An 11,642-nucleotide genomic window follows, 5' to 3' on the forward strand; every position below is an offset into this window, starting at 1 on the left:
TCTTACTACACTGAAGATGCAGAGCTGCAGCAGTGAGCCTGGACTGCTTGCTCCCAGCTTGCAGTGGGGGGTTAGCGTTCCCTGCTCAGAGGGAGCAAGGTGGGTGGGGCAGTGATCTCACTACAATGTTTGCTAGCTAAAACAGAAGAATGCTTTTAATTTGGAAAGCCTAAAGCAGGCCACCCTTTCCTTTGAATACACTTTAATGTTTTGCGCACTCAAACAGTGTGAAATACAAATAAAATGTAGAGTGATAATTGCGCACTTCATCGATAAGGAAAATAAGCTACTTTTACAGTAAGTTGAAAAATACTTGCTGGAGTTACTTCAAGGTATAAGCTTCAGGGGGTAGCCGAGTTAGTGTGTACAGGATAAACTTAAACAACAACACATGGTCCAGTAGCACTTTATAGACTAACAAGACAGGGAGATGGATGGTAGCAGGAGCTAGAAGTTTGCTTTGGAATGTGGGAGCTTGTACCAGCTTCCAGCTACGGCAGGCATGTCCAAAGTCCGGCCCGCGGGCCAATTGTGGCCCGTGTTCCGGTTTAATACGGCCCCACAGGTAATTTGGCAATATCTATCTTTTATGGCCCCCAACGAATCCATATGTATTGAGATGAATACATTGTAAAATCTCAGTTAATGTCAGTTGGTCTAAATCAGTTATAAATATATTTGGACACAACATGTATACTTGGTGTTATGTTCCTGTTCATATTTTTTGAACTTAAAAGTTGACAGACGACCTTTATTACCAATAATATGTCATGTACTTTACAATGTTCCTGACATATAGTTCAGCTTCCTGGATTTTTTTTTCATCTGGCCTTCAGATATGAAAGGCAGAGTGATTGAACACCTGTTTAGATTGGTCATCCATGTGACGAAATGGAAAGTATGCTGTTTGCAATAACCTTTGCATAAAATAGTTAATTTGCATTTAATGTTAATGGTTCAAAGAATGTCAGGCACAATGGCCGGCCCTCACGCATGTTCACTTCATCAAATCTGGCCCTCTTTGAAAAAAGTTTGGACTCCCCTGAGCTACGGGGTCACTCTGGGTCCTGCCGCGCCGCGGGGAGCGCGCGAGCCCCGCCCGACTCGCGCCTGGGCGCAGCGTAAGTTCCTGCCCTCAGCAATCCCGCCTCTCAGCGCCGAGAGGGGCGGAGCGTGGAACGGAGCCACCCTCCCCCCTCCCCGGGCGTCCTTGGAAGCGGCTCCTAACCCGGAGCCCTAGGAAGACCGTAAACCAGGTGGGGGCAGCCAAGTGCCACCCCCTAGGGCTCGCAGCCAGCCCCGCGCATGCGCAACCGCCGCTCTACCCCAACGGCGCCGCCCACAAGGGGCGCTTTTTCCGAAGGTTCCGGTTCCGGTTCTCTCCCCTCTCTGCTTCCGGGGGCGAAGGGGGGGGAGTTTCGCTTCAACGGTTCCGGACGGTTAGCGCGGGAGAGGCCGCCCCGGGCGAGCTTTGCCCTCGGCAGGTGCGTCCCGCCGCCCGGGGGGGAGGGCCTGTGCCATGGACCTTGCCGGGGTCGCGGGCGCGCGCTGCTCTTTGCTGGCGCCTGTTCCGGGGCGGGGGGGCCCGGGCTGGGCACGGCGCCTCCGCAGGGATGTGGCCGGGCTGGGCGGCCCGGGGCTGCGCAAGGGAAACCAGCAGCGGCTCGGAAAATGTGGGGGGGCAAAACCCTGGCTCGTCGGGTCTTGAGAGGGCGGGGGGGGGGGGGGGGTCCGCTGCAAGTCGGGAGGAAGCAGCGGGCTCGTCCGGAGCAACGGGGAGCGCAGCCGAATGGGAAGGGGGATGGTGCCGGCTCAGAGACACGCGAGTCTCCAGGGAGGCTGGAATCCCCCTTGTAGCCGTTTTTAAAAATCGGTTGGACAAACACGTTCCAGGGGGGTCTGGGCTCCCTCGGTTCTGCCTCGTGGCAGGGGCTGCTTTAGCTGACTCTCAAGGCCTTTCTAGGCCCCCGTGAGCAAAGGCTTCCGAGGGGCAGGCCCGTTAGTCTGTAACAGGAAAAACTTTAAAAACAACCAAGTGGCCAGCGCTTTAAAGACTAACACAACATGTACATGGAGAGATGCTTGTGAAGAAGTAGGCATGCGCCTTGGACACCCAAACAACCTTTTGCCAGATTTGCTCTTTTCTCCTAGGCTACGTCTAGACTGCAAGCCTCTTTTGGAAAACAGCATCTAGACTGCAACCAGTACTTTCGAAAAGCAAGCAGCTTTTTCAAAAGAAGGCACCCAGGCAGTCTGGATGCTCTCTTTCGAAAAAGCACCGTTTGCATGACATAGCGCCTTTTTTCGAAAGAGCACTTTCGAAAAAAGGCGTTATTCCTCGTGAAATGAGAAGTGCAGCCGTCGAAAGAAAAGCCACGTTCTTTCGATTTAATTTGGAAAGAACGCAGCTGTAGTTGAGACACAGGTGAAGTTTTTTCGAAAAAACCCTGCAGTCTAGACACAGCCCTATGGAATGCCCCCCTGTGGGCTAGCGACTGAGATTTACCTAATGAAACAAACAAAACAAACCTGATCTGTTAAGGTTGTAGCAAGTTTTCCTTACCTTTGTGGCTTACATTAATGCTGTTAGCTCTTTATTAGGGAAGGTCAGAAACCTCCAGTTAACTATGCTGTTAGGAAGAATTTTGATTGTTTTGGTTGGCATGGGTCATTAGGATGCTTAGTTTTCCTCTGATGATTCTGGTCCACAGCAGTACTCTATTATAGCGAGTATTGGATTTCAGTCTGTCTGCTGTTCACAGGTTCTAAAAAATAATTTTTTGAATAGTCTTCTATATAAAAATACTCATAATTAAGTCCAACATTAAGCAAATAAAGTAATTTATGATCCTTTAAATTATAGCATTTTCATATCCTTCGTTGGTAATTAATAATGATTTCAAAGCTGAGCAGATAATCATCAATGAGGCAAGGTGCTCAAAACATGTTATATGCAATAAGTCATATTGAGACTGTTGAAAATTTCAAGGTGGTTGTGGGAATTGTATGATCATGTAAATGGATGTTGGGAAAAAATGTGTGTAAAGGAACTGGTGAAATATAATTAGCTGATTATCCAAAATAAGATATAATAATATTGCAAGACATTGTGAAAGAAAGGCATTGCGTTTTGTGTTTGTATACTCAGTCATATTGTCTTTCAAATTTTGTATTACAGATTGGACAATTTATAACAAGTATTCTTGTTATATCCAATTTGAATTAAGCTATATCCAATTTGACATCAAAGACTTTCTGCTTGGTATTAATTGTCGGATCATCTTTTCCTATGCAGCTTTTGAGGTGGTTTTATGTTCAGAATTGCTTTGCATAGCTCAGTAATTCATATTGAATTTTTTTAGGTCTTCAATGAAAGTGTGAAAACTATTGGCTGTTTCATAGCTGTGGATGATCAGTCATACATCTTGTCTTTGTAAACCATGGCATATCAATTGTATAGAAACACCACATTGGGGAACAGCCTTCAAGAAAGCCTAGATGAGCTTATACAGGTCAGTGTGAAGTATGACTGAGCAGTGAGTTTATTACCTTTGCTAACTGCTCACTATAGACAGTACAAGTACGTATCTTACTAATTTCTTTATAGTTGATTACTGTCATGAAGTTAAAATTAAAATTGCTGTTTAGCCTTCAATGGAAATATGAAAGGAAACTTGTTTCTTGGATTGAAGAAAAGCATCTTATGCAGATCAAGTGACCAACTTTTGGGAATCCTAGTAAATGAAAGTCTGACTTGTAGTGTGAAACTACTTATTTGATATTGCTATTCCAGTCATCCCTAGTAAATATTTACTAAGGAAAACCATCTATGCTATCTTTGAACACAAAGCTCTACAAATAACAAACTTAAAGAAACCTTTGTTAATGAATTTCATATAATGTATGTAAAACCTAGCTGGGATGAAGAGCTTCAAACAATTTCAGCATTCGTTGCAATGAACTTTGCCGTATAGCTGCAAAATGTGCTGCAGGCTGGCATTGTCTCTGTCAGGTTTGGCTTAATCAAGAGGTCCTGGGTCCAGAGTGAACTGACACACTTTTGCTGAGGTGAAACTAGATGCAAAGATAATTAAAATGCGAATTTTTGTATGTTTTCTGGGAAATGCTGTTTCTCTGCATGTTGGTCACATCTTTCCCACAAACTTGCCAAAACTAACCAAATTCACTTCACTCCATTTTTCTCATTAAATATAAAGTCATAAGTATGTATTTCCAGTAAAGCCACTGGTAAAACTAGTCTGCATCTTGAAATTTGGTTCCTGAAAGCTTTGCTCTTCGAATCCATTTCTATGCATTTTTTTAATCTGCTATGAAGTCAGTCAAATTTTGTGGGTTTTGATTTGTTTTTGTTTTTTTTAAACCATAGTCTCAGCAGATCACCCCTCAGCTTGCTCTTCAAGTGCTACTTCAGTTTGACAAGGCTATAAATTCAGCATTGGCACAGCGGGTCAGGAACAGAGTCAATTTCAGGGTAAGTTCACTAAATACTAAAGTTCACAGACTAGTACTCTCCATCAATATTTAGAGACTGCTTTGAAAACTTTAAGGCTTGTTATTTCTGTTTGCTATGGATGGAGACTTTGTCGTCTTTTCACACCAGAAGTCTTCAGAGGATCCTCTGTATTTTTTGGCCAAGAATATTTTCAAATCACGACCTGCTTGTGCGGTGTAAACAAGATGACATGACTACCATCATTATGAAAAGATGCTGGAGATGGATTGGGCACATGCTCAGGAAAGATGGAAGCTCCATCACACAGATTGCTGTATACTGGACCCCTGAAGGGAAGTGGAAACGAGGACGACCCAAGACAGCATGGCGCCAGACTGTTGAAGTAGAAATGATGAGCGTGAATTACACTTGGGGCACTATTGAGAGGCTGGCCAGAGACAGGCAGACAGTGGAGGATCTTTGCTGCTGCTCTATATGCCAGTGGGTATGAAGGAGGAGGAGGAGGATGATGATGGATGGCTAGAAACAAGCCTTTTTAAGGATTAAATTTTTTTCTAAAAAATACTTTTGTGTAGCATGTGCTATCGGTAACATATTGAGAGAAATTGCTGCTTGGTTATGTGATTATAATAGGTTGCCTACCTGCCTGCAGGCTTCTTGAGTTTCCTGTAGATGTGACAATTCTGCCATGAAATCTTCATGAAATACAGCAGCCAGAATGTTGATGGGGATGGAAAAGGGAGAGAAGTAAAATCCTGCCAGCTCTACATGAAAGAAAAATAAAAGTTTAAATGCAGAATTTTCTGCCTAACATTTGATGCTGATATTCAGTATGCCCTAAAAATTAAGGGATGCTTCCTAAATCATTAGTGTAAAACTGCAGTCAGAGCCAAAAATGGCTAGGGAAAAATATATGGTGGGACTCGTGACTAAAATTTTATGCTTTCATTAACGTCAAGGAGTAATGCTCAACCATTCTGTTTCCTGCATCCCTTCTTGCTTAGCTTGCTTAGTTTGCAATTATGACTTGAACAGCTAGCTAATGTTCCCTATAATGGTAAGGTATTTGTACTGTAAGCTCTGAGTTATTGATGACACACACAGCTTTTTGGTTTCTATTGTGGGTGTTTTCATTTTTTGGTCGAGCTCAGTATTTGGGAGGCAGGCAGTTTGTAACTTCCCTCAACAGTGTACAGAAGTGAGCTGAAATAAAGTAGTGCATTAAACATGAGTGATTCAGTGAATACCACAATAGCCTGGTGTTACTCTTGCAAATTTTAGTGCAGAATTTCTCTCTTCTGTTGCGAGAAAACCAGGTAGTTGCAGCAGCTTAAGCAAGTACAAGAGCAATTCTTGGTGAGAGGAGAGAACACCAAGAATAGAAGCCAGGGAAAGAGAAAATAATGAAGAATGACCTCATTTTGAGGCTGTAGAGTAAGGAGCCTTTTTTTCTACTTTTCAGCAGCCTGAGGATAGCAGGGTCAGCATCAAATTTCAGAAAATCACTAGCTCATTTGAAAAATAAGTTTAAGCACAATCTAGAAAATACAGCAGTAGAGGTGCTGAGAACCACCGAACCTAACTGTAAACCCTCTATATAATCCACTTGGAGCTGGAAGGTGTTTCAGTTTGCCTCCTCCACCCCTGCACTGTTAGTTACAGCAGTTGAAAAACAGCTCTCGGCGCCCTTTCCTTTTATGTCAGCTAGTTGATGTCTCAAGGATAACTGTTAACATTTGATAGTGCTGTAACACGACTCCTACTCTACAGTTTTCTGCAGTTACAAGCTCATAAGCTAGGGATCCCTCCCCATTGCTGTCTCTGGAAGGGGGGGGGAGCAGGAACCAGTGCTGGGTGGAGCCATATTTAAAGCAGGTTTCCTCCTCCCCCGCACCATCTCTGCAGTGCTGCCTGCCCCCTCTGGCTACTGCACATTGTGGGGCAATACAGGCACACATAGCAGTGCTACTGATTTGAAGGTATAAATTGTCCCCAAATTGGAAATAGTTGTGAGGTGAGGACCAAGTTACCTAGCTCAGCCACCAGGTGTGCTGTGTCATCATCAGGGGCTAGTGTTTCTGATAGCTTGTACTCCATTCTCATGTGGAATATTGCTGTAAAGACTTTCTACTTCCATTGTGGCCAAGATGGTCTTTTCAGGAAGATCACTGTTGTTCTGTAACTTTCTCAGGAAGTCGGTGTCTCAAAGAGAGCCATATGGTTTTGCATGAAACTGAGAATTTTTACCACATGGGGGCACTCAAACTACACAATCTTTTTCAGTTTACTTTACTTAAATCTGTGTGACTTAGATCTTATCATTAAATAACTATTTTGCAAAGAAGATGGCAATTTTTTAGGCATTGGTTTCTGTGCTGGAGATCTTTTAAACTTTTTTAATCTTTCTTTTAAGGGCTCTCTGAATACATACAGGTTCTGTGATAATGTGTGGACTTTTGTACTGAACGATGTTGAATTTAGAGAGGTAACTGAACTTGTGAAAGTGGATAAAGTGAAAATTGTGGCATGTGATGGAAAAAGTAAGTATAATACTGAACTGTGATATACATATTAGGTTGGTAAAGATGAGACTTGAATGATATTGCAAAATACACTTCATACAGCCAGAATTCCTAAACAGTTAGTAGTTGATGCGGTCTTTTACCTCTGATTGCAATTCTGTGAAACTCAGACTAAAACAAGAGTGCATGGCCTTGTTCCTGCACACACTCAGAAATTAGGTACATTCAGATGAGCAAGTTACAAGTGATTCTCCACTCAATCATTTAAGTCTTATTTAAAGCAGCTATTTTAGTTGAGACTGCCTTGGGTTGTATTTTTGTGGTATATGAACAAACATAAATGTTCTTGTGACAAGTGAAAGTACTACCAGAAATTAACATTGCTAAGGCTCATTTGTCACTCGTTACTAAGACTTAGAACTAACAAAAAAAAAAAAAAAACAGGATAGGATTTTTTTTTCAGTAGAAACCATTCCTATTTCTTCCAAATATCAATCTTCTGGTTATCAAAATATGGCCATGGGATATTTAAGTAAAGATATAAACCTTTTTGGAGCTACTAATGGATCAACAGATGAAAAATGGAACTGTTTGTTCAGCAACAATAAGTAACTAATAAGGGCATTGTTGGAATCTTTTGGTAAAACATTAGTTCAGTATCCTAGGAGACAGAGGAACCCCAGGATTTGCCTTCAGTATTACAGACCAAGTCCTATAATTTGTGCTCTCCATGATTTGACTGCCACGTATGTATTGTCCATAGAACGTCATTAGCTTGTACATTCCATCTCTACTTATCTGGCTTGTTTACTCAAATGTTCTGTTGAAATGGTTTCTTCTATAAGAAGAATCTTTTATAGCTTATCGCTGATGGATTTTAGTTGCTTAAAATTCCCTTAATACGTTAAAAGCCGGGGGAGGAGGGTCAGAACAGAAAACCCTTTATAGTACTTCTTTTAAAATTCTTGGAGCATGGAACTGATGCTTTAGGGCTCCTTGACCAATTATAGTGATGGTTTTTAGACTAATTGGTTTTCGACAATTGTTGAATTATTCCACACAAGTACCTTGTCTTTAATGTTGGACATGCATGTCACCTTGATCCATCTGTTTTTCTTGAGTTGTATTTATTGTAGCAGTTAAAGAAAAAGCTTCCTATGTCTGAATAATTTCTACTTCTGTCACTGTTGCACTTCCTCAGACCTGTTGAGGAACAAACCTGGACAAAGGGTGGACTGGAGCACTATTGCTTTTGGGGTTGTTCATTGGCACAGATTCTTAAGAGTAAAGTGATACTCGCGTGCGCGCACATACATCACAGTCATGCTGGCAGTTTGGAGGCAAGCTGCAAGTGCGGTGTAGATTACTTTTGATTTTGGTGGTGGCTGGAGTGCTGGCCGGCGTCAGCTTCCCGGAGACTCAACTATGATGTTCCTTGGGAGATCCCTTCGGATCTGCAGGAGGCTTTACGTCTCTGGGCTGGTCCCAAGTTTCTGCTGTGATACTACATATTGTCTGAGAGAATGACGTTTTCTGGCTGCTTCAGTTAATTTATCTGCTTGAAGAGTCTTGTCTGCTGGGGATCCTAAAATGCCTTTGATTGGGTATTTGTCATTCACACCTCACGCACATTCCACGGATTACATACTTATTCATAAGCAGGGCTCGACAAATAGTGTAATCTACTCGCCCGTGGCGAGTAGATTATACCCTGGAAGAGCTGGTGCGGAGCGATCTGCGCATGCGCAGATTGTTCTGCGCATGTACAGAGCACAGAACAATGTGGCTGACGAGCAGAGCTGGCTGCAGCTCTGCAAGCCCTGTTCATAAGCAATATGCTGTCTGGGCAAAGTTGGGCCTCATGATGGCCTTGAGTACAAGAAATTGCATTGCACTAAAAATAACATATCAAAGGCATGATAAAAAGCTTAACATAAATTGTAACTGAGAAAGCAAAGGTCAGGGAAGAGGGGAAAAACAGAGGAGCATGTCTGGTTAGCTAGACTCCAGTGAAGAGGAGGGAAGGGGGGGGGGTCGTGTCAAGAACCAGATTTGAAGACCAGAGTACCATAAAATTGCCAACAAATACCTACAGTATTTTAGCATTTTTCAGGAAGTAGTTAGCTTTAAGTATTCTCCTATCCATTATTATCATGTCTTGAAGGCAATGGCTAGATTACTCATTTGTCCTTTAAAAGCGGCGCGGAGTCCTGTGGCACCTTATAGACTAACTGAAGTGTTGGAGCATAAGCTTTCGTGGGCAAAGATCCACTTCGTCAGATGCATGTAGTGGAAATTTCCAGAGGCAGGTATAAATATGCAGGCCAGCCGCTTTTGCAGATTCAGACTTAACACGGCTACCCCTCTGTCATTTGTCCCTTGGCCCTAGGAACAAGAGAGTGATAAGAGTAGCAAATAGCAATAACTAGAGGCCTCTCTTACAGAATACAGTGTTTATTGCGTATTCAAGTCTCAGTTTCATAAAGAACTCGTGTCTATATGATATCTTAAATTTATATTAAATACATAATCATCCCGACTCTACCAAAGCCTATATTTTGGCAAAGCCTCAGAGGCGTGGGATTCCACTGCCGCTTTGCTCCCGGTGCCCCTGGTCTGCTGGGGACCGTCTCCAGCAGACCAGGGACACCGGGAGCAAAGCCGGGGAGGCGGAGGGGTCCCGGATCCGCGTAACTTGGGGACTGCCTGTATTGCTCTAATGTAGAGCAAACTTAATTCCATTTTAAACAATGAAGGCTTAATAGCAAATCCTATGGTGAGACAAATTTTTGCATTCAAAGTTTTTATTATAGCTAGCAAAGTAAAATAACACCCATATCTGTTTCTGCCATTGGAGGAGGATACATACAGAAACAGTTTTGCACCCAGACAATATTACTTCAGCTCTTAAAACGCAGACACTAAATTGTTTTATTTTGAGTTGTTGTCAAGGAAACATTTACTCACCTAGAGAAAATTAGGGGTTTTTTGTTTTTTTTTGTTAACTCTTACTTAAAACAGTGCAAAATTATCTCCTATTTATACACATTCTCTCTCTTTTCTAGATACTGGTTCCAATACTGCAGAATGAATAGAAACGTGGGATTTGTGCAAGATTTTCTGTTAATATGCAGCACTTTCTGGAGCAGAGTATGGGAAAGGACTATTCATAACTTATTCAAGTGATGCAGACATGAGTTAATCCATGCTAGAATGCGTCGCAGAAAGGCAGTGCAAAGAAATATCTTTCTGTAGCATTTCTTCAGTTCACCTTATAGGGCATGAAGAAAACAATGTTACTTTTTTTAAATGAGAAAACAAATATTGTTGCCTTTTTTGTTCAAAGTAATTTCTCTAATAAACTTTTATTTAAAATTTGTGGAGAAGTGAGTGATAATTAGAAAGGTGTTGTGTTAAAGCAGTCCCCTTCACAAAATTACCCTAAGCCTTAGGTAAACCACTGTTGGAGTAGTGATGAAGAGCAGGACATAGAGGTATACAACTCTAGTTCAGTAATATGAATGTGGCCCACATAACTGAAACTAACTGGGACACTTGTTGGGGCTTAGTGACTAAATAGACTTGGAGTCTAACCTACTGTCACCATTAGAAATTATTGCTATTAATGGGATGGAGGCACATTAGCAATGTTATGCATTTGCACTGCCAGGGCCTGTGCTGTACTTTTTTCTGGAGTAAAATCTTTCCATTTGTAACATTGTCAATTTTTGCATCCTTTTCAAATCCTGCATTAACTTGTGTATTAAACAATTTTAGCGTCAATGATTAAACACACACTAAGTCCAATCCCATGAGAAATTTTAGGCATGTTTACAATATATCAAATTTATTTTATTCAAGCTGATCGAATATGACTAAATACTTAGTGAACTTCATTACAGCTCTCTAGTGAAATTGTTAGTGTCAGCTATGAATTTGTAAAACTTTTTAAAGCTTGGTGTTCTGGTGGTCCTGGATTTAAACTGTCCAGATATGTTGAGAAGTAACACACCAGGGTACAGATTATCTAAATAGCTCTAACTAGCACATCTTTTCTGCTAGAATTCCAAACAAAAACATGGTAGAAGAGCAGGCTTTCACTGATAATGTCAACTTTTTACTCCAGTTTGGGCTTAGGTTGGGACTTTTGTTTGCATCTGTTGGACACAAACTATATACTATCTTTTTCTATGCATCCTTGACCTCACTCTTCCCTTGCTCAGCCTTACTGTTGACTGTTAATCAAAATGAGCGGAAAGCAAACTTTATCCCAAATGCAAATTCCCATCCTTTTTAGCTAAAGTTACAAACTGAGACTGTAAAAGGTTTCTTTGCCAAAGTGGTCGTCTACTCTGCATGCAGTGGAGTCATGTGAAAGCTCAAGAAGAAACCAAAATGTACATATTGCACATCTGCAGTAGTTTGATTGGTAATTCACTTTTGAAAAGGACCATCTATGAAATAATTTCATATGCACATATTAAATACCCCACTTTCTCCTTAGTTAAATCCATTGTAACTGGAGACAGTTAAACATTTTACATCCATAGTTAACCTATCCCATAGTTTCTGTTACCTAGGTGTTACAGTTATAATTAGAACTTCTCTGCAAGAAAAAAAAAAGACCAGTTATAAGTTGGCTTTCT

The 11,642-nt window shown here is 41.7% G+C and overlaps 1 protein-coding gene across 1 annotated transcript; it reads left to right on the forward strand.

Annotated features, from left to right (window-relative positions):
* Positions 1–1,328: 1,328 nt before the first annotated feature.
* GTF2A2 (general transcription factor IIA subunit 2) lies at positions 1,329–10,374 on the forward strand. Its single transcript, XM_075897698.1, has 5 exons — positions 1,329–1,484; positions 3,363–3,512; positions 4,388–4,492; positions 6,888–7,014; positions 10,062–10,374. Exons 2-5 carry the CDS (start codon positions 3,441–3,443, stop codon positions 10,085–10,087), a joined length of 330 nt encoding a protein of 109 aa, XP_075753813.1. The 5' UTR covers positions 1,329–1,484; positions 3,363–3,440; the 3' UTR covers positions 10,088–10,374.
* Positions 10,375–11,642: the final 1,268 nt, after the last annotated feature.

The sequence above is a fragment of the Pelodiscus sinensis genome, chromosome 14 (genome assembly GCF_049634645.1).
Source record: "Pelodiscus sinensis isolate JC-2024 chromosome 14, ASM4963464v1, whole genome shotgun sequence".
NCBI classification, from domain to species: Eukaryota; Metazoa; Chordata; order Testudines; family Trionychidae; genus Pelodiscus; species Pelodiscus sinensis.